The sequence below is a fragment of the Motacilla alba genome, chromosome 21 (assembly GCF_015832195.1).
Source record: "Motacilla alba alba isolate MOTALB_02 chromosome 21, Motacilla_alba_V1.0_pri, whole genome shotgun sequence".
Taxonomy (NCBI): Eukaryota; Metazoa; Chordata; class Aves; order Passeriformes; family Motacillidae; genus Motacilla; species Motacilla alba.
The window spans coordinates 746,147-772,090 of NC_052036.1; the positions used below are offsets into that span (position 1 = coordinate 746,147).

Genomic DNA, 25,944 nt, shown 5'->3' on the forward strand with positions numbered 1-25,944 from the left:
ACGTATGAGGACCAACACAGCAGTGAAGAGGAGGAGGAAGAGGAGGAAGAAGAAAGTGAAGATGGAGAAGAAGATGACATCACTAGTGCAGAGTCTGAAAGCAGTGAGGAGGAAGAGGGAGAGCAGGAGGAGGACCAACAGAATGTTAACAGACAGCAGCAGCTGGAATGGGATGACTCTACCCTCAGTTATTGATTCTAGCTGCTCCCTTTGTCTTTATGTTCCCGCTCTAGAAGACTCCACTGTAACACACTCCATTGGTACCAAGGATTCATGGTGTTTTAAACAAAAAAATTCATTCTGGCCAGTAGATTGAACCCCCACAAGCCGTGTTTGTGTTCTGTCAGCTAGTTCCTGATGTTTAGGGTTGTAGTTAGCACCTCTTCCTTCAGCCATGCCTCAGTGACTGGATTTTTTTTACGCTCTGTGAGGAACCACCTTGCACTTTTTTCTTCATGTCATCTCAGCTAAGTGACTCTACAGCTCTGTAGCCATTGCACATGAATTTCTGAACTGTCTTTTTTTGCTCAGTGAAAGAAACTTGGCTTTGTTCCTTTTTCTCTTTCTAAAAGATGCAAAGATTGCTTGTTGACAAAGGGTAAAGCTGCTCATTTCAGCCTGTTGATTTCTTTTAATTTTTTTCCCCCGAATTAGTGCATGTGTAAAGTGGCAGAATGAGGTTACTATGTAGAAGATTAACAAGACTTTTTAATATTTTGTAAATATATTGGAATTATGTAATTATGTCATTTGTGGTAGTGAAAACAGAGATTGGGGTTTAAAACATGCTAAAGTGAAAAATCATGCAGCATGAACTATTCCAAGTCTCATCCTACTGCAGCAGGAGCACGGGCACAGTTCTTAGTGTAGATGTTCAGTAACTCTGTCTTGGCCTTGACTGCGATGTGTGCTCATGCCCCGCTCTCTTGAGCTCCTTCCTCTTCTTTCATCTCCTTTTTTTTTGCAGAGGGAACAGACAAGCTTGTGAGAAGTTGTAAAGGCTTTAGGAACCTCTGCAGAGGTTCAGCTCCCCTGTGCACTACAGTTTGTTTTTAATTTTATTTTTTTCTCCAATTAAGGCTTGCCATAAAGGCTTTTAAGTTATTGGGGAAACAACACTACATGCATGGTGGGCAGATCTGTGTGCTGTGGCTGTGGGCTGTGGCCACAGCTCCTGGTAGTTCTGGGGAGAGTGCCTGGAGTCCAGTGTGGGCTGGGCACACTGCAGACAGGTTTGGGGCAGGGGAGTCTGAGACCTGGGCTACCAGTCTACATGGATAGGGATTTGGGGTTTTTTTGTTGTTATTTTTCTAATTTGGAAGTGGGAGGGTTTGGGGTGCAGCTGATACCACTGAACACTCCTGCTCCTCCCCTGCAGCCCCTTGTACAGATCGTCGGTGTTTTAAGCCTTTGTTTACACTTAGTAATTGTGTTTTCCTGCTGGTGAAAAACTGTAGCATAAACTATCCAACCAGAAAACCTTGGGAATCATGTTAATTCATGCGATTTGGGTTGTTTCTGATCCCAGTTCCATTTTGGGATTGCAGAGGGCAGTAGCTGAAGGGTACAAACATGGGGGGGCTGTTTTTTCCGTCAGGCAGGGTCGTTTAACTTTATTTGGTCTGATGCAGAGTCGTGAATAATGAATTTCTGCTTGATCTCTGTGGAGGTGGAGTAAAGAGTAACTTGTTCTGCCTGTAACAGGAGCCTGGGACTGCATTCCCTCCTGAGCACGGTAAGCCAAGCGCCAGCGTTTGCTCCTGGCTGTGGGTGCAGAGCCCAGCGGGCCACAGCCAGGGCCAGGAGCACTGGGGAAGGGCCAGCGAGGGGCACAGAGGGTCCTGAGCAGCAGAGGGATAAAAGATCAGGCTTGACCACGTGTTTGTACAGCTGGGGTCCAGAGCAGCCCCCTCTCACCTGCTGGGACCCATGGGGTTTGCTCTGGGGGAACCTGACTGAGGAGTGCCTTTACAATAGAGATGGACCTGGCAGCAGGGAAAGAACCCACACCAGAGCTTACTGTTTTTTGGGGTTGGTTTTTGTTTTTTTTTTTTTAATGTAAAATTTTAGATTTCTAAAATGGAAAATGGTTTTGACTACTTACGTGGTAATTAACTGCTAGTTTTAAGTAAACTGGGAAACTTTTAACTTATGTCTGACAGTTGTCCTGTGTTAATGTGTAGAAGACTTATCCTTCCATATACTGTTGCTGTAGCTGCTGTATTTTAGACCAAAACTGATCATGACTTAATGGTAATACTGAGGGGTTGTCATGTCCTGATGCAGTTTGTAGCCACTGTGGGTATAACTTTTCAGATGTGTATATTGGTAACAGGTCAGTTTGGAAAGTCTATAAGCTACAATAAATTTCTGGTTCTAAAGGTTGTTTGCATTTTTTATTTTCCTGAGTGAAACAAAATAGAATCCAGTTCTATAAACTGCCTTACTTTGCCTGTGCTGGGGGAGTAGGAGAGTGTTGTGGTCATTGCTCTCAAGCACAGAAGGACTTGGCAGCATTTGTGTACAATTTGTCAATATCTTTTATTTCTTATTTACAAAACATGTGCTTAACACAACTGAAAAGCTAAACATGTAAACATTCTCTTCTTGCAGAACCACGGTTTGGCTTAAAAAAATACTTCTTTTTCAAAGGCAACAGAATAAGCACAATCCATTTGTACAGAATTAAAAAAAACCAATGACAGAAACATCTCTAAATAAATAGAAATAGGTCTATCATTCTGAGCATATTCATAAAAATGAGAAGCCACTTGTAATGAAATGGAACATTTTTGAAAATTATCTAAGTTTCAATCTTTAGTACAGTTCAGCTTGCTGAAAACCATCAGGTGAGCTGCTGCTTTGTGAATTTGGAGTCAAAGGCTCTTTGCTGACCCAACAGAGCTGTCAGAGATTTCTCCAAGGTACCCTCCCAGGGTGTACAAGAAGAAGGTCTGCACGCTGACTCACTGAATGTTTACTGCTCCTGGGTAAGTCAAGTTTTCCAGACTAAGTAAGCTCTGTAAAACTGTGCTCAGTTCTTGCAGTTGATACTGCTACACCTTCGTGTTATTGCACTTCTCAAAGTGAGGGACAGGACAGAGCCACTGCTCTGCAGTCTGTGAGGGCCTGGCCTTTCTGCTGAGAGGGCCTGAGGAGGGCAGGGGGCCAGTGCTGCAGCACCTGACCCCCAGGCTCTGGCACTGCAAGAGAATTGCTTCTGCAGCTCTGGAACTGTAGTGTCTGCCCTTCCACAAGAACCTGATCGGGGCTGTAGTTTCAGTGCATCTCCCCTTGCACAGGGCCCAAGACTTTTTTTTTGCATACTTTTTGCTCTGTAAATTAGTTTAATAAGCAAGGAAATAGCAATATTTACTCTCTAAAATGGAGCAGAGGCACAGGACTCTTTCTCACTGATCAGCCTGCATAGGGCTCTGAATCCTGCAGGATTTCCCTCCAGTACCAAAGCAGCTGTTAGAGCCTGAGTGCTTCAGTCACAGTATCATCTGAAGGTGTAGGAAAAGGGGCTCTCCCAGGGTTAAATTAAATTAAAATGAGGTGTCTTCTATGCCAGAACTGCTGCTTCTACCAACAGGTGCTTGAGAGGCAACAGGGTTTGTATGAACAGATCCAAACCAGAACAGACCTCACAGCTTAACGTCTTTTATGAAAAGCAGTAAGTACTTTAATTTGAAAATGCAATCTTAGCGTTTTCAGGTTTGAAACCAAAATAAATGCAGAAATGCAGGAATTACTTGAGGCTCAACTAAAGCCTAACTTTGGAAAGCAAAGTACCTGATCCAGTGGCCACCTCAGAGCTGCTTTTGTGCCATCAGTTCTAGACAGCAGTAGCTGAGTTCCAGCTCAGTTTCAGAACACTTCAGCCTCTGGAGCAGACAGAAAGCAATGTGACAGCGTGGATGCTTTTATGCTGTCTCAAGGCAGAGTAAAACCATTGTCCAAGTCAGCTTTGGTGTGCTTTGAGCTGACCCACCTCAGTGGACACTGACACAGGGCAGGAGTGACCACATGCTGAAGGTAATGCCTCTGAGCTGTAACAGTGCTGTCCTAGATAGGCTGCAGGCATGGGGGGACCACTGCTCAGCTAAATTTCCAAGGAAATAGAAATACAGACATTAGCACACGGGAGGGGCGTTACAACTGCCTCGACTCTTCCACTGAAACATGGATTTGAAGCTGAAGGAGTTCTCAGGGGTACAGTACCTCTACCCACCTTCACTGTATGCAGTAGTTTTATTGCCTCACGCCTCTCCCTTGTCCCCACAGAGGTACAGCAGCCACGGTGGTGTGGCCGAGGACAGGCCGACAGGTTTTCAGTCATGCAGCAATGTGTGATCTCTGGCAACGAGGTGGGGGATCTTGCACATTGCACCACTGTCTGTCAGGGCTGGGCTGGGGCTGCTCTGTTCTCCTGGGCAGGGGCAGCTCCTGCTCTACTGCCTGTTGTCTTTGGAGACGTTGTGTGCCAGCCAGTTCACTTTGGTTTTCCAGCTCTCCCGCAGGGCCTCGTTAAACTTCACTCTGAAGTGCTTCAGTGCCTCCTCATCAGTTTTCCCAAGGGCCAGGGAGTCCTGCAGGCAGGAGGCACAAATCAGTGCACAACTGAACAAGTCACTGCTCAACCAGTAAGATGTTTATTCATAAGAAATTACTCCACTGAAAGGAGGAATGGAGTAGCCATCAATTATTTTTAATTGTTCCTGCAGTTGCAGAAGGTTTTTTTCTCTGATAAACACTTGCACCCTCTGCTTCTGTTGGTGCAGGAGAGCACATTCTGAATTGCTCTTGGACAAAGTGGGGTGGTTACAACTCAGGAGGCAAAGTAGGAAATGAGAGCCAAGGGCTTTGCCTCCTTCCCTGCCAGTGGGCACCTGCTGCCTTCAGGTGAAGAAACAGAAGAGGTTTCTGAGCACCAGGACCTGGCATTTCTGATGTCCTGCACAGGGCCTTGGGCAGCCACTGGAGTTCATCTGCTCAGTTTTAGCTCCTTGCACGGGCTCTGCCTCTTACCTTTAGGTACTGGATGTCTTTGGAGCAGCTGAGCTCTGGCAGCCCAGCAGCCTTCATCAGTGCAAAGAGGTGCAGGAAGAGGAGCCCGTGGCGCCGCAGGATCATGTAGGCCCTTTCACAGTAACCCCTGAACCTGGGCAGGAGCAAAGAGCAGCCAAAGGAGTGAGGACTGCCGACTGCACCACTCTGTAAAGCATTTAACCAGTCTGAACCCTGCTCTCTCCAGTTAATAATTTATTTACTTCCATCTGTACAGGCAGCTATAAGCTGCACATTGGTAGAAATAAATACTAAATACTTATACTACTACTACTCATTGGTGGAAATAAATGCTAAAAATTTAGAGCTTCAAAAGCTGAAGTCAAGTTTAAGCACTCCCAGCACTTACCTTTCAAACTTCTCATTGTTGTTAGTTTTTCCTTGCTGGATGACATGCACAAAGTCGTAGGTTAAGATGAAAGGGACTCGTTCTCTGTTAATACCAAATTTAGTCTTGAAGTTCCCCAAAAAGTGACCAAAATCAATATGGAACAGCTGCAAATAAAAAAAACCAAAACTAATTCAGAATATTACCTGTTTTAGCTGATCAGAGCTGAGTTCTCTTCAGTTAGTTCATTGAGCAGATCCTGGCCATAGGGTTTAGGAAGGGGGGAGAGTGGCCCTGCCCAGGGCCCTGCTTTGGGCAGAGCCCTTCCCCTGCCCTGAGCAGAGCCCCCTGCCCTGCCCGGGTGCCCCCGTTACCTGCCCCTGCCCATGCCCAGGTGCCCGGTTACCTGCCCCTGCCCCTGCCCTGCCCAGGTGCCCGGTTACCTGCCCCTGCCCCTGCCCTGCCCGGGTGCCCCCGTTACCTGCCCCTGCCCTGCCCAGGTGCCCGGTTACCTGCCCCTGCCCCTGCCCTGCCCAGGTGCCCGGTTACCTGCCCCTGCCCCTGCCCTGCCCGGGTGCCCCCGTTACCTGCCCCTGCCCTGCCCCTGCCCGGGTGTCCCAGTTACCTGCCCCTGCCCCTGCCCTGCCCGGGTGCCCCCGTTACCTGCCCCTGCCCAGGTGCCCCCGTTACCTGCCCCTGCCCTGCCCTGCCCAGGTGCCCCCGTTACCTGCCCCTGCCCCTGCCCTGCCCAGGTGCCCCCGTTACCTGCCCCTGCCCCTGCCCTGCCCGGGTGCCCGGTTACCTGCCCCGTCTCCCGGACCATGATGTTGTCGCTGTGCCGGTCCCCGATGCCCAGCACGTAGGTGGCCACGCAGTAGCCAGCACAGGACAGGGTGAACTCCTCGATGGCTTGGTCCAAGGCATCTCTAGAGAGGGTAGGAAAGAGTGGAAGGTGATTTTGCTTTGGACTCCAGTACTGCCCGGGGAGAGCTGTTTTCAGCTGCAGGAGGAGGGAGGGAAGCTCGTTTGGACTCCCGCACTGCTCTCTGGAGGCAGGACTCCCACCCCTGCTTCACAAGATGAGCTGCGAGGTCTGTAACTGAAGGGCTCTGAATAAGGTGGTGTCCACAGTGGAAACGAGATCCACACCAGGCCTCCAGGCAGGGGAGCAGCCACAGCCCACGGGACAGCCCGGAGCTGTGCAGAGCTGAAGGAAGAGGAGCAGGGAGGGAAAGGTGAGCCCTCACCCCGGGTTCTTGGACTTGAGCCAGTTGAGCAGAGCGTCCTTGTTGAAGGCAGCCGTGGCCACCATGTTGCTCTTGTTGAGCTGGATGTTGGCGATGGTGTCCGAGTGCATGACCACCTCAATCAGCCCCGTCTTGTCTCCTGTGGAGAGGCAGCCATAAGGGGTCATCCTGCAGAGATGAAAGAAACCCTTCCACTGAAATCCTGCCCGCAAACGGGTCCTGGTGACTTTTAAGCTCTCCCTTGCCTGCCTCCCTTTCTACTCTGCAGTTCCCCACCCCAGAGAAGCTGCCCTGCTGCTCCCAGAACACCAGACAGAGCTGCTGGGGCCAAAGGAGCTCGCAGGGAAAGCAGCCTCGACTGAGTGCAGGAGGACAGCTGTGTGCACACTGCTCACCTCAGGTCCAGGCCCTCCTGCTTCCACAGGATGTCCATCAGCTGGATCATCTGCAGAGTCAGCATGTCCTGGCGCAGATCTGGGCAGCATTGCAGAGCAAAACAGAATTTCACTGTTCAAAGGCATCCAATTACCACTGCACTAAAATCTTAATTAAACGGGGAAGCAGGTGAAATATAGAGGGGAGTTAATATATATTTTCAGATTACTACCAAAAAAACTCACCCAAAACCAATAAAGTTCCTAATTTACACAACATCTTAATGGTCCAGATTTAGGCCCACTCACTCAGTAAATACTTGAGACTAAAAGATATATTTTCACAAGCATAATAAAGACTTACCATCTCCATTTTTAAAAATTATACCCACTCCACCTCCACCTGTCTCTTCACTATTAAACACAATCCACAAAGGTTTCATTTTGGAGTCCATGAAGGTGCACTGATCCACACTAGAGGAAATAAAAATAATACTCTGAGTTTTCATCTATGAAAATATCAGCCATCCAAGCTGCCAGTCCTACAGCAACTCCACCCACTGATGGGCTTGGGACTTCCATGGGGAAAGAGCCTTGGGCTAACCCAAAGCCTGGCTCCAGTGTGAAGCAAAGCACAAAATTCACACAGACTCAGAGGTGCAGATCTCTCCCTTACCAAACTTCAGCGAGGATAATGTTGGGGTTCAGGGGGGACTGGAGGTGGGAAAGGGCTTCCCTGTAGGTTTCCTGCTTCATGCACATGTGCATCATCTCCTTGGTTTGAGGCTTGGTGGCCTTCTGAGAACTCACTTTCACAAAGTCATTCAGAGCTTTCATCTTGTTCAGTGCTTCTCCCTGAAAAAGGGAGGGATGAAACAGGATTGACAAATAGGAAATTCCTAGAGAAAGTTTAAAAAACACTAAAATCTCCTGTGAAATATAAACCTTGGTTCCATCTCTTACTTCCTCTTCGATTTGTAGCAATTTCACACACTGCAGCAGAACAAATTAAGTAGTATCTGCTTGAGGAAGATCCACAATTAATTGTGGATACTCTGCTGGGCACAAAGGCATTGCAAGGCAATGGCTGCAGCAGGAATAAAGCACATTACCACACACCAAAGGAAGAAGTGAGGTGCCCTGGCTGGAAAAGTGCAGAGGATGAGACAGAGAGCCCAGCCTGCCCCTCAGTGCTTTTGGGGAGTTCTGGTTGTGAGCAGCTCCCTCTGGACAGCACCTCACCCAGCTGGTCGAGTAACAGCAGCGCTCTGCACATTTCACACCACTCTAGACACAGACTGCAGCCTGTGTGGGTGACATCCCCAGGGCTGGGGGAGCTCCAGGGGACCCCAAAGCCCTCACGAGGCTTTTCTTGTCCTACTGTAACATTAATCTGAGAGAGCCGAGAGCTGAGAACTGGCCCCGAGGCAGAAAGGCCCAAAGCAATCAGTACCTGCTTCATCAGCACCTTCATGTGGTGGGTGCTGCCCCGGCAGTAGGCTTCCAGGATCAGCCCAAACCTCAGGGAAACTGCGGGCACGTGCATCTCTGACCTGGGCAGGGAGCAGAGCAGGGGTTAGAGCAGAGCTGGCTCGCTGCAGAGTCACTCACTGTCCCCTGCACCAGGCACCTGGCTGCTGGTTACATCCCATGTGATGGGGAAGGACAGAAAATGCCCCCACCCTGAGGGTGATGGAGGAAAACCGTTGCTTGAGGTGATGAAACATCTTTCTGGGTGACTCAATCCCCTACCCCTCCTTTGAGAACATCACTGGGGAGCAAGAACAGTTCAGAGCTTATGGCTCAGAGATGGCAGGGGGCCATGGAAGCCCAGAGCAAATTCCAGCTCAGAGGCATGTGTGTATATAGTCACAAAAATATATAAATTCTGGAAACAGAACCCCACCCAAATACCACCACTGAAATGACAAACAACAAAAAGAAATTAATAAAAAACCAATATTGTGTTCTCCTGGAATAATTCTTATTGAGGCACCCGAGGTAAAAAGTAGCAGTTCCCACTTCACAGAGCAATGAGGGACTCAGTAAATGCTGGTTTCCCTTGATTTTTGAGAAAAAGCCTGAAACATTTGCTCTTCACCTCAGATGCCAGAAGAGGAAGTGGCCGATCTTGCGGTTGGATAATGCCCTTTCCAGCAGGAACTTGGTCAATTCACAGTCTAGGTAGGATTCATACTTGAGCACCTGGACCAGCTGCAGCAGGTATTGGAACACATCATCATCCCTGTGGACAGAAAGGACACGTGAAACACAGCCTTGTCACTGCCATAACTGTCCCTGTAAAAGCTGCAAAGACAAGGCTGTCACTCCTGTTCACAGCCCCTCAGCAGCCCTGAGCAGAAATAGAAAGGGCTCTGCCTCTCCCCTGGGGACAGCACTTACGTCAGCTTCTTCAGGGAGTTGATAGCAAAGGAACCAACATAACGGTCAGGAAAGCTGAAATCCAGCAGCTCCAAGGCATTCAGGACAGGCAACTCTGGCCAGGTCTGAAGCAGGGAAATCATCTGTAATGAGCAAAAAGAAAATAGCTAAAAAAGGGAACAAGGCTTCTATGACAGTGGATATAAATCTGAAATTCTACCGATGAAAGAGCAGCTCCTTACAGGGGGTCACTATTTATAGATGCCTCACAGCAAGTTTGCAGATACCAGGTCAAACACTGATCCATTGAGGTGGCTTGTGCTGATCTCTTACTATCATTTAAGAATATTCAATCCAGATCTCTTTTTTTCCCAAGAATTATACAGATTTTTTTTTTTTTTGCCTCCAGTTTCTCGAAGGGATAAACAAGACCTTGCTGGCCAGTAACGAATCTGGGACAGGCCCCAGAACCAAACAGAGCCCAGAAGAGCCAGACCTCAGCTGGGAACTTCCCTGAGAAAACTGAAGCACCCCTGCTCAGCTGGGCTGCCAAACACGGCACTGAATGCAGACACTGAAAGATGGATTGAAAAAGGAGCCCTGGCTGCCAGCCCCAACGGCCTCACCTGGGCAACATCCTCGTGCTTGTTCCACTTGGTGATGACGAGCAGCTTGGCCAGGGCCTGCGGGTACTGGTCACGGATGTCGTACCTCATCTTCCACACCAGGTCCTTCTCGTGCTCGTACAGCTCCGTGTGGCTCCTCCGCTCCAGGATCTCCTTCAGCTGCAGCTTCTGCACAGCAAAGGGCACACCTGGGCTCAGCCAGCCCACACAGACCCTGCAGGACTGGGGCACAACCAGGGGTAAGGGGGAAACAACCAGCCCATGAAACCAGGCTGGCAGGCAGCTGGAAACTGATGCCAGAGGACTCACCTCCTCAGAATCTTCTGGGGCAGCTCGGGGCTGTTCTCCATTCCTCCCCAGCTCCAGCAGCTGGGACACAAATAAAGAGGGTGAGAAAGGCTCTCAGTTCCTCTGTTACTGTAGTCCCCATCACTTCATGCTGCACAGGAGCTCAGTCACTTGCCAGCTGTCCCAGGCTCCCCTTTCTGCCTGGCACAGCCCCTGAGCAGACCCTGCCTCTTGGGGAGCACTGAGCAGATCTCCTTCCTCCCCTGTAGCAGGCACATCTCTTCCTCCACTTGTCTGGCCAGTTGCAGTGACAGATGGAAAATCTGCACCTCACACATGGCATGTTATCACTCTGCTGAAAGGGAGGGAGCTGCCTGCTTTCACTCATTTCCCCTTTATTCCTATTCCTTCCTGCAGAGCCTAATGCAGTCCGAAGGCAGCTCAGTTAAACCCATTTTTTAAACAAATGCTCATCTATGAGAGCAACTTTACCTCAGTAATTCACAGCTTGGAAAAGTATTCACTCAAAGGTCCCTCAGGTGAGAGGAAATGTGACATTTTCAGTCAACAATATCTATTAATCAAGTCTGCTTGCACCCAGTCGCTGTTGATGGCTGCCCCAGAGGTTCCCCACTGGAAGGGACAGTGAGGGAATTCCTAAAAGTGTCCCTGTGCCCCACCTGCTCAAAGGATGGGTAGTACACAGGATGTGCTGCCACGCTGGGGAAGCAGATGACCAAGGCTGCTGCACTCTCTGTGTTGGGGTTGCACTGCACTGTGCCCATGGGGTTCAGAAGTTCCCCTTTCTCATCTGAAAAACAAAGCACATAAAACCATGAGCCCAAATCTTGCGAAGCTTTGGTGCAGAAAGCAGAGCAGAGGCTGTCCCTGGGCACTGCCTTGGGCACTGCCTGGCCACGAGCCCTCCACCCTCCTGAGCCTTCCCCAGTGAGGGACACGTGGCATCCTCAGGTGGGCAGCCACCTCAGGCCACACCTGCAAAGCCAAGCTCAACAAAGCCTTGCCTCGGCAGGGCTCCAGCTGCCATCAGGGCACGGAGCAGTGGCCACTGCACTTCCAGGGGAGGCTGAGGATGCCCAGGGCCAGCAGCTCCCTCTCGTGCCATACCTGGGAAGGAGGACCACATGTGCAGGCAGCACTCCCCTGTTTTCAGCTGGTCCTTGTAGTCGAAGAGCATCACGTTGACCCAGGCGATGGGGCAGTCCTGCAGGGACAGAGCTCGTGGGGGGCTGCCCGGCCCAGCTGGAGCAGGGCACCGAGAGACCCCCCTGCCAAGGGACACCCTGCCTGCTCAATTCTCCTACATTAAGAGTGCAGGATGACACGGGGCACTTGCCAAAACCTGGGGTCTTTTGTGTGGTGCTGAATGGCACCGAACGCTCCCCACAAATGTGCCTGGAACTTCACCACCTGATATCTGGCAAAGCTGAAGAATCTAATTTTCCAATAAGGCCTTGCTACTCTGCACTCAATATTTGAGGGAACCATTACATATTTCATATATTGCACAATTTGAGAGGAGGGAGAAGAACTTTAATTTTGAAACAGGGAACACGGAGCAGGCACGATTTTGGAAAACGAGACAAAGGATGCTAGAAATAGCTCATAATGGGAAAAAAAGGCTTGGCTTCTTTGTACAATAATAAACACTATCTACAGAAATCAAACTTCATGCTGCCAATCCCTCACCACACCCCCAAAATAAACCCCACAAATCCAACCCAGCCTCATTTTAGAGGAGGGAGACTCCAGCAAGCAAAACATGGCCAAGACAAAGAACCCATCCCCTGCCCTCACCCAGCTCCCAGCCCCAGAGCAGACACACATCCCACGAGTGAGCTCAGCTTTCCTGCAGTCAGGTTCCCCAGATGGAACACTTGACCTCATGCAGCAGCACTCAGGGCTCAGATCACACCACGGCTGAAGCACAGAACAGCTGGGAAAGGGGTTACAAGGCAGAAATTCACCCACAAACAGAGCCACGCTGGAAGGAACCACAGAGACACAGAGTCTGGTTCCACTGGGGCATTCTAGACAGCGCAGCAGCCTTGCCCCACAGAACACCCCAGCACTGGGGGGAGGTAACAGAGCCCCCATTTCCCTCCAACGTGACAAAATGAGTCACTTCCAAGCGGCCTCTCACAAACCTTGGAGCAGATTTGATTACTCCAAATATCTTCAGTGAAATCACATTTGAGACATCAGCTTCCAGACAACAGGGAAAAGCCAAATAAAACACCACCAGCAGCAATAACCTTTTCTAACAGAGTAAATGACATGTAACCACAGCTCAGAGCCTGCCAAAACACACGGCAAGATTTCTGGTGGATGAGGTCCAGCAAAACAAGGATCCAGCATTCTAAAGACAGCCATCTCCTGCATGATTTAGAGGAACACTGAAAGCCAGCCCTCTGGGTGACATTAACCCTCTGACTCATCCAGTCAGCCTGCAGACATGCCTGCTTTTGTGGCAGTAACTAATTTGTGGATTTAGTCCCACCTATCTGCTCTGGACAGTCTGCATATAAAAACATGCATGGAATTAACCTCTGAGTAAGGGAAAAAAATAACAATCAAACCAAACAAACAAATCAGGGTGCACTCTGTAACCTGCCCTTACCAATCATTTGAAATGATTTCTGGGCACTTCACTCAGAGCTGTAGCTCACCATGGGGAAAAATTCCCTTTTTCAGTGCTCAGCTGTAGTGAATGTTGTGATTTTATACTAAAAGCTCATCAGAATGCACCCAGCTTTCCCCAGCACCAGAACACACATGAATAAGATCCTCCTAATAGCTCAGCTAAACAGACTGGCTCTGTTTTGTCAATCAGAACAGTAAGATTTCCTACTGACTGCTTCAAAACTGAAAATTATTCCAGTGTGACCACAATCATCCAGCCTGTGGATGAATCAGATCTGTCCAACAAAAGCCTCCAGCAAGAGCTGGGGTTCTGCTATTCTTAAATAAAAAAGAAACCCAACAATAAAACTGTTAATCCTGGTCCTGGCCTCAGAATGTTTCCAGTCTGAAGTCTTCAACCCAGAAATTGGTCCCCACAAGCAGGATTCCTGAGCTGGCTGTGGCTCCCAGACATGACTGCACAGCAGCCCTGAGAACCCCACTGATGTCAGCACAACAGAGCTCAGTGAACCTCCCAGCAGCGAGGAGGAGTGAGCAGAACTGAAATCTTCTGTATCACACTCATCAGTGCCTCATTCCTCTGCTCTCTAGCACAGATGGCATGAGTAACCCTCTCCTCAGGGCACGGGAGCAGTCCTTGTGGCCACACAAACAATAACTCGCAGCGGCACAAATGCCTTTGCTGCTCATAAAGGAAGGAGCTTGAGGCTTACATTACAACTCTGGGAAATCAGCAATTCAGTTACAGGCTGCAGTTGGATCTGCTTTTAGATACTAAATTATTAACGGAATAGAAGATTTGGAAAGTGAAAAATATCACTACCTCTGATTAAGATGCTCAAATCAAGAGCTTCCAAGGTGATTTAACACTTTGGTTAGTCTGCAACACCTGAACAGTGACCTTGAAGAATCTGCACTTCAATTTTACCTTGCCATAACCAATGTTTACATTCCTCAGTTCATTCCCCCTCCCTAGCTGGTAATTTGCTCCACTGGGCATTTGCAGGAAAGACCTTGTTAGAAAGAAAATGCAACAGAGATGATGGTTTAACCTCAACTTCAAAACAAGGAAGTTGCAGAAGGGCGAAACAGGGACACCAAGATAAGTGATTCCTCTTTAGGTCCAGTCAGATGCTGGGTATGTTTCCCAATGGTCTTTCTAGAGAAGAAATTGCACATAACAGCCTTTCTTACAGGCAGCCACTTCTCAGCTTCCTGCTCCTGCTGCAGGAGCCCCTGGCCCCTGCCCTGCGAGCTGCTTTATTACCAGGAACCCTTCTGAAAGCAAAGGCCCCTTGTCCAGGATTCACTGTGCTCCGTGGCCTGGCCCAGCCCCGGCCTGGCCCACAGCTTACAGCAAGAATACTTACAGCTTTCTTGGACTTCTTCTTGGTGGAGCGAGCCTTCTTGGCCTTCTCGACGACGGCGTAGAGCGCGAGGCAGAGGCGGGCCATGCGCGGCAGGTCGCACACGCTGATGTCGAAGGCCAGGCGCTGCCGCCACACGGGCTCCGAGCACACGCTCACCTCCGAGCTCGACACGGTCTTGCACAGCATCTCGCTGCCGTGGAACAGCCCCGCCTGCACCACCAGCTGAGGGAGGCAGGGAGGACAGCACGCCGTGAGCAGGGCTCGCCTGGGGGGCTCGGGGGCGTGGGACAGGGCAGCTCCCCTCAACACGCTGTCCTCCTCCTGCCTCTGTCCCTCGGTTCTGCAGTCTCTTTGCTCGGCTTCACTGAGGGCATTGTTACCTTCTCACTTCATGCAGACTTGCATATTGATTAATGTGACACGTTCTTTGCCCACTTTCCTTCCTTTCCAAAGGGCAGCTGTTCCCCCGCTCCTCATTTCCCCCCTCATGGCCAACACCCCACACGTCCCAGGCCTCTGCGCCTCCCCTTTGCCAGCCACCACCTCTCCCCTCAGGGCTGGCTTTCCCCTGCCCTGCACAATGCCCTTAGCTCAGGGCAGCAGCTCTGCGTGCTGTGCAGCAGCTTTCCTGGCTGTCTGCCCACCTGCCTCCCCATCCCTGCTGCGCTGCAGCCCAGAGGCTGCCCCAGGGCTGCGTGCAGCCCCTCAGGAGCAGGTGAGCCCACGCTGCCAGCCTCCCCTGCCCTCCCCTCACACACCAGAGGGAGCGACTGGGAAAGCACACGCACGAACCCCGGAGCGAGCCAGTGCCCACCTTCATTCTCTCGTCCGCATTGACCTTGCTGCCTTGCACCAGCTCGATGTAGAAAGGCTGCTCCAAGGACCAGAGGGAGCCATAGTTTGGCTGCAAAGAGAAAAGGGTTCTGATCAGGAACAGATGCAACAAAGGCCTCTCAAGCCAGGACCCGAACTCATCTCCCATTCCATGCTTTTGGGTCCCACAGAAGAGAGCAAGAAGCCTGGCACAACCAGGGAAGCTGTGGAGAGGGCTGGAAATTCCCACCCCATTCCCCACTGTGAACCTGCCCTGAGGAGGGCAGGGAGCACCCACTGCTGTTCCAGCCCAGACCAGCGTGTCCCCCAACAGATGAGCCCAGGGGTCCCTGTCCCCTTTTACCTTTTTCTTGGGGAGCGGGGGGGGCTTGGAGGCGGCCTTTGGGGGGCTGGTGATGCAGTTGGTCTGCTCGTCCCTCATGGCAATGATGGCAGAGGAGTGCACCATGGTCAGCTGGGGGGTCAGGCCCCGCTGCAGGCAGCTGCGGATGTGCTGCGGGGGGACAGGGTCAGCCAGGCCACCCCCCAGAGCCACCAGCCCAGGCAGGAGCCCTGCAGGGACCCGGGGAAGGACACAGCAACAATCCCACTCCAGCTCTCAATGATCTCCTCTTGCTTTATAAACCTGCAGCTCGCTGGCCTCATGCTGCCAGAGCTGAGAATATGAAGTGGCTTTTATAGCTGGCATTTCATCAATGGACTCAAATGGCTGCATTAAGGGAAAACACTGAGGAGGATTCAGCACTCCCAGCAGCAGTCTGCCCTGCCAGAGGAGCACATGATTCAGGATTACTTGCCCAACTTTCAATGGGAGAACCCTCATCCCACGGGGATATTTCCAGAACCACAGCCTGTAAATGTATTTACACAGGATTGGCACCCAGGGGCAGGTTTAGACCACTGGCCCTCCGAAAATAGGGATTGGTTATGTTGCTGGAAGTACCCTTTGTCCTAGGTAGCATCCAGGTGCTGTCACTGATGTGCTGCACTCCTGCAAACAGCTCACAACACGGCCCAGCCCACGCCCCAGCCAGAGAAGGCCATGTGGGAACAGTCACTGACAAAGCAAGACACGAGGCTCACCTGGAACTGGTACAGGGGGTAGTTCCCATAGAGATATTCACATTTCCCATTCACCTGCAGGGTGTAGTCCTCTGGCTTCTGCACGGTCTCGGGGCGGAGCACGGTGGCCTGTTTCTTAATGGCATAGCCCATTAGGGTGATGGGGAACTCCCAGGGGGAGATCTGGAACATGAAGCTCTCCTGCAATCCCAACAGCACAGCAAACTGTCAGGCACAGCACAGGGCTGGCGTGGCACAGACAGGGAGCAACATTCCTGCTGCTGGCAACGAGGAGCAGCATGGGAAGGTACAATCACACACATCAGCCCACGATAAGAGGGATATGTTTGCCAAACTGGGCAGGAGCAAGTTTCAGCAGTGTAAGCACAAGGCTGGAAATCAGGAACTTCAATTTTCAGCAGAATGACCAGTTCGTGTGGCTGCCAGTCATTAAAAACCTTCCCAGAGTCATTCCAGCAGCAGGGCAGAGGCTGGAAGGGTCCCCAGCTCAAACACACTGCTCTGAAGGCTGCTCTCCTGAGAGGGTGACCTTGCCTCGTGCCCAGGCACAACAGGCAGAACATGAGCCCGGGCAGGAACAGGGGCCATGGGCAGCACACAGCAGGGCCTGCAAGCAGTGCTTGCTGAGCAAGCTCCTGAGCTCCCAAAGGAAAGCCAAGTACTGGATTCAAAGGAAAGCCTGGCTCCTTTCCTACCCAAACCCAAAAAAGGTTTCCATCCCACGTGCACGCAGCAACCTCAGCTCCCAGCTAACCAGTACACCCAGTGCACGTTCAGGAGGGAGAACAGCTCCCTGCCAGCCATCTCCACAGGCGAAGCAGTCTGGAGAATGAGCACTGAACAGATGCAAACGCTGTCCAGGCACACATCATTCTGTCTCCACACACACAGAGGCTTCCAAAGGAAAAGCACAAACCATCAAACACCGCGACAGAAAAGTTTGTGCTTTACCCCGCCAGACTGGAACCTGACGTTGACAAAGATGTTCTTGGTGGGGATTTGCAGGGAGCTGAGGCCCTTGGGAGCGGGCTCCAGCTGCAGGGGGAAGTTGCACTCCATCCACGCTGCCCAGCCGAGCTGCTGCCGCTGGGCCGCCTTCTCCTCGCAGAACTGGCACATCTTGGCACGGAACTCGCTCACCTCCGGGTCCTGCACGGAGTCAAACTCGTGCAAACCTGGGGGCAAGGCAAGAGAGGGAGGCACAATAAGCATCTGCAGCCAGTGGGGGAAATCAGCCTTTTCCTCACGTGTCTGTGGAAGAATCCCTGAACACGTGTTTAACATGTGGCCAAAAGCAGTCAGCCAAGCTGCCAGCAACCCCTGATCATGGTGATCATGGGTGTCCCCACAGCCCAGTGCTCCGCCAGCAGGCAGCACCACCTTCCCTGGCCCTGCACAGGCAGTGTCCCCCTGCATCCCCTGCAGATGGACCCTGCTGCTGTCCCAGTGTCCCAGCACTGCCCTGCAGCCAGCCAGGCTGTCTGTGTGCCCCCAGAGCCAGCAGCCATGTGCCCCTAGCAGTGAGGGCTGTGTGTCCCCAGAGCCAGCAGCCCGTGGGGGTGAGGGCTGTGTGTCCCCAGAGCCAGCAGTGTCCCTGGGGGTGAGGGCTGTGTGTCCCCAGAGCCAGCAGTGTCCCTGGGGGTGAGGGCTGTGTGTCCCCAGAGCCAGCAGTGTCCCTGGGGGTGAGGGCTGTGTGTCCCCAGAGCCAGCAGTGTCCCTGGGGGTGAGGGCTGTGTGTCCCCAGAGCCAGCAGTGTCCCTGGGGGCGAGGGCTGTGTGTCCCCAGAGCCAGCAGCCCGTGGGGGTGAGCTGACCTTTGCCGATGAGCAGGCTGATCTGGGAGTTGATGAGCTTCTTGGCCCGGTCCCCCTCGCGCGCCACGAGGCGCAGGACGGGCAGGAAGGGCTGGATGTCGCAGAGGCGGCGCTGCTCGTCCTCCAGCTCCTGCTGCTCGGCCGTCTGGTTGATGCAGGTGAACACGTAGGCCTCGGGGTCGCTGAGCATGTGGAACAGCGGCTCATACTGCGCGTGCTTCCAGAGCACCTGCGGGAGGGCACGGGTCACTGCGCTGTCACCCTGCCACTGTCACCCTGCATGGTGTCACCGTGCCGCTGTCACCCTGCCGCTGTCACCCTGCCGCTACCTGCTGCTGTCACACTACACACCTCACCGTGCCACTGTCACTCTGCTGTCACCCTGCCGCTGTCACCCTGCACACCTCACCACACCACTGTCACCCTGCTGTTGTCACCCTGCTGTTGTCACCCTGCTGTTGTCACCATGCACACCATCACCGGCTGCTGTCACCCTCCCTCTGTCACCCTCCCGCTGTCACCCTCCCTCACCCTGCTGCTGTCACCCTGCCACTGTCACCCACCCCCTGTCCCTCAGCACACAGCTAAGGCAGAGCACAGCCCCAGCTCCTCGCAGCCCCCTGCCCTCCCAGGCTGCTCCTCAGCCAGGTCTGGTGGCTCCAGCTGCAGCTGAGCTGCTGGCCAGGTTCATTTGTAGGTGCCTTTAACTGACTCCCTTTCTTCATGCTTTTGTTTCGGGCAATGTCAATCCCTCAACCTGAGCATTTAAATAAGCCCCACCTGAACATCCCACAGTAAGCACCTGCTGACTCTGGTCCTGTAAACAGCAATTGCTCACACTGGAAACAAAACTGGGTTAAGTAACTTGCCCCCAGTAACATGAAATCTGTCAGGGCGCCAAGGACAGGAGCCAAGAGCTTCTCAAGCCTTGTCAACACCATCCAGTTCCCAAGGATGCCTCTCTCCCTGTGGATAGCACTCTCACATGACTCCATATCCCTTTTTTGACTCTCCTCCTAAGAGCTCTGCAGTAGATGGGCCTCTGGCTGTAACACAGGCTGTCACCCAGAGCTGGCAGAAGGCTGTTACCTGCTTGATGGTGCCCAGGCTGGCATTGCAGGGCACTGAGAGGTTTAGGTATATGCCTGTGGGCAGTAAAAAGTCCACCTGGATGTTTTGGTTTTCCCCCTTGGACCAGAATTCCGTAGGGCAGTAAATGCCTGGGGGCATCCTGCTCACTGCTTAGCTACCACCTGCAAGAAAAGGGAAAACAATCTGGTGCTGTTGACTGCACATTATCTGCTCAGTGCTGTGCTGGGCTCTGTAGAAAATTAATGTGCACAAGAACCTAAAGAAAGGAAGGTCAGCACAGCCTTAAAGCTCAGGGAAAGTTAGTAAATTAGCAAAAATTCCACTTCAGTGCATTTGAGCCACATGCAACTATAGCATTTGTTTGTATTTCAATGCAACCCTCTCTTAATCCCTTCTAGGCCAGGATTAACATCTGCACCTGCATTTGACACAGAAATAAGAGAATGATCTACTCTGGAGAACAAAGGCATTGTCCCAATAGCTCATCCTTGACCAAGCAGCCAAGAGAAACAGTAAGTTCCTACCCCTGGCTGTGTAAGGCAATCCTCAGGCCACATGCTCCAAGCTCCACTTTGTTTTTCCAGAGCTCAGTTCCAGTCTGCAAGAGGGAGAAAGAGTTGTTGCTGGTTCCAACTATGCATGCATTTTTATACACACAAACAAATAATCCTCTGCTGTACATCCCCTCCCTACAAGTATAGAAAAATGAAGAGGGAGGCAACCAGAATAAGTTTGTTAATTCCATCTGCAGCCTGTCCCCTGGCAGGATGCTGCAATTTATTTCCAGCACATCCAAGGAATGCGAAGAGAACAGGAATCTGAACACTATCAGGTACAGACTGCTGTTGTCAAACACAGGATGGAACAAAAGGCATTCACCAGCAGCCTGTCAGACATTTCCTTTCTCAAAGACCTGTAACAAAGTCTCCATCAATTTGCCCACAAGCAAAATGCTACAGCAATAACACCTCTGGCTTCCTGCATGGATGGCAAGTGGCAGAGCGTGGTGTCCCCTCGCACAGGAGACTCTGGAACTGGGGGATTGGCTCCCAGCAGGGGACAGAAGAGGCTCTAACTAATGCTCTGCAACCACCTCAGCAGAGAAACCAGCTCACCCCAACTCCCTCTCACCAGTTTTTCTGCCAGGTCAGCAGAGGAACATCCCAGTGGCACGGCCTGGAAGGTGCCCAGCCCTGAGCAAGTCTGTGTCCCTTCTCCTCAGCCCATGAAACCAGCACAACATTTCCCCATTCACAACTTACAACGCAGCTCTGCAGCCGTGGCTGTGGAGACTTTGGAAGAAGCTGAGCAAAGTGCAGCTGATTCCCAGAGCACAGAGTCCTGCTGGCAGCTCCTCAGGAGCCAGCCCTGGGCTCCAGCGAGCACAAGGAGCCCAGCATCTTATCTGCCAGCTCCTGGAGCACACCACTTCCCTGTCAGCAGTGAGGTCAGGATTCCCAGAAACATGAGCTGTGCTTTATCTGTCCTGCTTCCTCAGCACACAGGCTGCATCACCACAAACCACCCCGGGCCCTGCAGGGAGGGCAGCAGAGGGGGAGGAGGCGAGGCTTACGAGTTTGAATAAAGCAGAACAAGCTGGCCTTGTTCTCTGCCCATCAACACTGAAAACAGCAGGTTTCTGGTGTGTCTGCTACCTCAGCCTGAATCAGCAAACTGCCACAACTCTACTGACCAGCAGAGACAGAGACACAGCCAAGGCTGAGCTGCTTCCTCCTGCTAAGGATTTCTATCTGGCACCACATCCCAGAGAATATGAAGGGCCTGCCTAAGCCAGGAGCACTACAGTGTCAGTTCAAGCTCAGCCCCTTGTCTTTCCAAACTCCCTGATTTAGAGGATTCAGGATTTTTTCCTAGTGTGAATATACCAAAGGAAGAATAACTCTGGACTTTCATCATTTCTAATACATCATTCACCAAGTCTCTCCCCTTCCCATTGCTAAATTCAGAATGTTCTACTTGTTGGAGCTCAGATCTGATGTGACAGCTCTTACATGAGGCCAGCTCTGCATGGATGGGTACTCTGCACTGCCTGACTTCCCTCTTCCCCTTTGCCTTGGGAAACTGAACTCAGTTCTCCAACTTTGTTTGCACCTCATGTGTACAAGTAATTACAATTCCCTTTTCTCTGGGTTGTTCTGCCATTTGTGAACGGCCAAGTGCAGCATCACTCCTTTTTGGCAGGGTTTACACTACTGGAGTAATTTGAGATATACTCTCTGTCTTTCACTGCAGCAGTCTTCCAAAAAAAAAAAAAATTCTCCAATATAATTGACAATTTTTAAAGCCCAGACCTCTTCATCACTGGGCAGTAAAAGTGGCAGAGGAAAATAACCACGAGACAAAATTTCACTTTTTAGATGAAGGCAGGTCCACAACTTCCCCTGTGCCCTCTGCCTCAGTTTTATTCCCTACACTGCAGGAAAGCTACAGGCTGCTCTCCCCTCCCTGAGGCTTCCCCTTGCAGTATTTAGTGTGCAGGTAATAAATGTGTATCTTCAGCAAAGAGGGGAGCTGGCCAAGGCAGAGCTGATGCCCACATGGGAGGAGTCCATGGACTGGGACAGAAACAAAACCTCAATTTTACTGGATGCCTTGTAGAGAGTAGAGGCACAGCATCAGCTGCAGGAGGGAACACAGGTGAGGAATCTGAGGCAAGGTGAATTTGTGCAGAGTGTCAGGGTGCACATCTGAAACCACCCAGCCAGTATTTAACAGGCCAGCAGCCAACATAAAACCTACTAACACAAATTTCCTCTTGTGAGGTTTATCAACCGCAGCTCTGCTGTTTACAACATGCAACTGCTTTGGAGAGGAAAAGGCAAAAGAGAAAGCAGCAAGATCAGGCCTGGAGCAGCGTTCCTCTGCGAGGCTGCAGCACCAGACAGACACGGAAGCTCCAACACCCACAAACAAATTGCAAAATTACAAACCCCAGGAGTACCAAAATACCTCTCGAGCTTATAGGAAATGAGCAGCGCAGAGCTCACAGGTGATGTGCTGCGTGGGAGACTGCAGGAAGCCACTTTCATTGCAGGCATGGCTTTGGCTGGGGGAGGAGACCCCGGAATTTTGAGGTACACACGTGTCTGACATGGCTTTAGCACACCATCAGTACACTGGGCACAGCTGAACCAGCTCTGAGCTCTCACAGCACTTCGGTGTGCTCTGAGAGAGGTTTGAGCTGGGTCTTGGTTTTCTGGTTGGGGTCACAGGGTAAAACAAGTCCACACTTCAGACAAGTCATTTGAGCACTGACTGACAGTAAAAGTAACCCCAAATTGCCCTTCAAGACAGATTGGGAAGAATCCTGCAGCAGGTAAGTGTGTCAAACTGCCTGCCCGTGGGGGTTTGGGAGAGGGGGGCTCCCCCTGGCAGGGTTTGCTGGGGACTCGCACCCAGGGCCTGCCACTCCAGCACACACAGAACCAGGCTGGAGCTGCTTCCCTTCGGTGTAACAGGTCAGACCCTGCTGCTGTGCCCACTGATGTTTCCATCACAGCTTCCAGCAGCCTCCTGTAAAACAGGATCCGGGTCTCAGCTGTGCCATGGGGCCATCTCTGCTCTCCTTCAGCTCCTGGGACAGGGCTGCACCCCAGCTCTGTCTCTGGTTCCTCCTTCAACGCACCCACAAGTGTCAAACTCAGGCCATGAACCAGGCAGGAAGACACTGGGGACCCCTCAGAAAATGTGGAAAACCATTCAAGCACTGAACAACCCCTAAAATGGAGAGCCTGGCTTTTTATCTTCCTCCAACCCGAGTTTAGAATATTTGAATTCCCTTTATTTGGTTTACCATCCTATGACTTCTACCTCCACCAAATATAAAAATGAAATAAAGCTTTTTCATATTATCAGCTTCCATTTTGTATATTGATCTCTCCTGTCCTGCCACACAGCTGTCTGCACTGATTCACTCATTCTTTCACCAGCAGTTCATTGTTCATCCAACTCTACACACCAGACACAGTTATGCTGCTTGGACAATGCCTTTGCTTAGGTATTCCTAAGCCCTGATTAATCTGACTTTTACTTACACAAACCATCAGATGGATGCAGCTGTACCATGCACTGTCCCTGGCAAGGGATGACAATGCCCATACCAAACTCTTCAGGCCTCTGAGATCCTACGGAGCATCCCATTCCCTAGCAGAGGTGCTGATAGAAACCAGCAGTTAATTAACAAAAATCAGCATCTTCTGGGCAGCAAGATTTCACTGGAGAATCATGGATTTTCCTACCATCCATGGATTTGTTCTGGTTATGTGGAAACGACAAGGATCAAGCTTTAAACAACCACTGGGGCTAAAGAATGCCCTGGCTTGGGCCCTTCCCTTAATGAAATAAAGACTCCTTTGAGCTTTTAAATTGTTCAATGCCCACCTCACACACACACGCTCCCACAAAACAGGCTCACAGGGACAAGCAATGGAAGCAGAACTACACTAATGTGATCTGAACTGGGGATAACCTTGTTTGTGCACAGGGCTGATGATGAAAGGGGTTGTCAGCAGGAGAAGAGATAGGAAAGCAGAATGCACATGTGGAGATAAAAACAGGCTGCAGGTTTTGGGGCTCCCAGCTCCAGAAGGACCTCAGAGCAATCTGCCATCATTCAGGCTCAGCAGAACCTTAGATCCCACCAGAAGCAATAGCCAGAGGGAGGGAAAGAGGAGTTCAGGCAAAGCAACTCAAGAGAAAAATAAATGTAAAGCCATTCCTCATTCTGGGAGTAAAACAGAATCACCACAGAGAGACACCACAGAGCAAGAAAAGCATCTGATGGGAGACTCAGGAACTTTGGTGGGAACTTCCAATCAGCTCCTAGGCAAGTTCACAGTATTGCCTGGGGAACTACCTGGTGGGAAACCGTATATTCAGTGGTTAGAGGAAAAGCCTGAAAACCAGCACCGTGCACAGCTCTGCTCCCAAACCCGACCACTGTTTGCTGCACAACACCAAACAACAAATCCTCCATGTTTCAGCTTTCTGACATGCACCAGCACAGCCTGTAACTCATGAGGGGTGTTGTAACTCTTGCATGCTGGCAAAGGGATATGAGATCCTTGCACCCTTGCTATTACTGCTCACACAGGCAGGGCCTGGGAGCTGGAGGAAGTTGTGATAAACGAAAGCTTCCAGCTGAAGAAGTTGCTGAAATTAGGCTTTTTCAACTGTTCCCAACGGCTCCACAACACCAGAAACCCGAGTCCATCTTGTTGATGGAAACAAAACACAAGTCACGCGTTTCTAACGACTTCTGTCACGACATTCAACTTTCAGGTTCCCATCTCAGGCACATACAGTGTGCCACGTTCCAGACTCTCCCCTGGGAGCCCTTAAAAGACCCTCGTGCCCTGCCAAAAACATGATCCAGAGCTAACCCACAGCAGAAACACACATGGCTGCGAGCACCTGAGCCAGGCAGCACAAGCCCTCCACCAGGGAAGATCCGGATGACCAGGTGTCGCCACTCCCCAAGCCCGGGAGGGACAATTGTGGCGACAAGGCGCCATGTGCCAAAGCCACCTAAAGGCCAGGCAGACACCAGCAGCACCCCGTGGGGCGGGCCGGCAGGTGATGAGTGGTTACCGGCCAAAAGAGCCAGCCCGCTGCCTGCCATCCCTCCATCCCTCCATCCATCCATCCATGCAGGCAGGGCAGCTGCGGCCGCGCAGCCCGGCGCTCAGCGGCTCTGCCGAGCCCCGCTCCCCGTGAGGCTGGAGCTCTTTTCCCGAGCAGCAGCAGCGCTGCTCGCTGACGGCGCCCGAGCGGAGCCGGCATTTGCCGCAGGCGGCCCCGCAGCGCCGGCCGCGCACCGGAGCCCCCGGCCCGCCCGGGCCCCGCTCCCCAGCCCCGGCCCCGGCCCCGTCCCTTCCCGGCGCTCACCTGCGCTGGAAGCCGGGGGCTCCCGGGGGCTGCGGGGCTCCCGCGCTCCCGGCCCCGCTCCGGCGCCGCCCCGGCCCCGCCCGCCGAGGGGCCGCGCCCGCCGGGCCCGCCCCGCCCCGGGCACCGCCGGCAGCGTCCCGGTGCCTCCCGGTGCCTGCCGGTGCCCCCCGGTGCCCCCCGGCCCGGCAGCGCGGCCCCGCTCCGCACGCAGCGGAGATGCCGGCGGGGAAGGCGCGGCCGCGGCGGCGCTCGGTACCGGCAGCAGCCACTCGGTACCGGCGGCACTCGGTACCGGCGGCAGCCGGTGCTCGCAGCACTTGGTACCGGCAGCAGCCACTCGGTACTGGCAGCACTCGGTACCGGTGACAGTCACTCGGTTCCGGCAGCAGTCACTCGGTACCGGCGGCACTCGGTACCGGTGGCAGTCACTCGGTTCCGGCGGCAGCCACTCGGTGCTCGCAGCACTCGGTACCGGCGGCACTCGGTGCTCGCAGCCGAGCGCCCCGAGTGCCCGGAGCCTGACGTGGCCGCCTCCCTCTGCCGCACTGGCGGCGAAGCGGCGGCTGCCGCGGCTCGCTCCGGGGCCGCAGGGCCGCGCAGCAGCGAGGGCAGGTCCTGCGGGCACATCGTGCGTGAGACTGCCCGCCCAGGGGGTGTAAAATGCTGTGGGATTCACTCCTTTCCTGGAAAGCGCTCCTTCCCTTCAACAGCCTAGCCGTTCAACTGCTCTTTCTGCATCTGGAAAACCGTGGGAAGGCTAGAAACTGGCTGACACTGAGTCTGGGAGAAAAAGAGGGAGAGGGGCATTGAGGGAAAAGACATGGACTGTGGGAGACAAGGAGAGAGCCCCAAGGGGAAGGGGAGAC

At 52.3% G+C, this 25,944-nt stretch overlaps 2 protein-coding genes across 7 annotated transcripts in view; one reads left to right on the top strand and one right to left on the bottom strand.

Moving 5' to 3' along the window:
• CLSTN1 (calsyntenin 1) overlaps positions 1 to 2,381 on the top strand; it is a 29,726-nt gene extending 27,345 nt beyond the window's left edge. For 2 of the 4 annotated variants that reach the window (XM_038159521.1, XM_038159520.1), the window contains exon 18: positions 1 to 195. In XM_038159521.1, the coding sequence (XP_038015449.1) occupies positions 1 to 195 (195 nt within the window). The other 2 variants (XM_038159519.1, XM_038159522.1) reach the window with 1 other exon arrangement.
• Positions 2,043 to 25,150, bottom strand: PIK3CD (phosphatidylinositol-4,5-bisphosphate 3-kinase catalytic subunit delta). 3 transcript variants are annotated; one of them, XM_038159525.1, is made up of 24 exons: positions 25,079 to 25,150; positions 19,696 to 19,769; positions 19,169 to 19,332; positions 18,080 to 18,308; positions 17,218 to 17,441; positions 16,321 to 16,446; positions 15,527 to 15,676; positions 15,164 to 15,253; positions 14,350 to 14,571; positions 11,444 to 11,540; positions 10,996 to 11,126; positions 10,337 to 10,396; positions 10,028 to 10,195; positions 9,423 to 9,544; positions 9,121 to 9,264; positions 8,473 to 8,572; positions 7,696 to 7,874; positions 7,384 to 7,493; positions 7,041 to 7,119; positions 6,646 to 6,813; positions 6,201 to 6,324; positions 5,420 to 5,565; positions 5,032 to 5,164; positions 2,043 to 4,592 (listed from the first exon to the last, which is right to left on the bottom strand). In XM_038159525.1, the coding sequence occupies exons 3-24, from the start codon at positions 19,307 to 19,309 to the stop codon at positions 4,455 to 4,457; spliced, it is 3,081 nt and encodes a 1,026-aa protein (XP_038015453.1). In that variant the 5' UTR covers positions 19,310 to 19,332; positions 19,696 to 19,769; positions 25,079 to 25,150; the 3' UTR covers positions 2,043 to 4,454. The 3 variants fall into 3 exon arrangements, with proteins under 3 accessions (XP_038015453.1, XP_038015451.1, XP_038015452.1); XM_038159523.1 differs by having other exon boundaries at positions 16,267 to 16,446; XM_038159524.1 differs by lacking the exon at positions 25,079 to 25,150 and adding an exon at positions 20,434 to 25,043 and having other exon boundaries at positions 16,267 to 16,446.
• Positions 25,151 to 25,944: the final 794 nt, after the last annotated feature.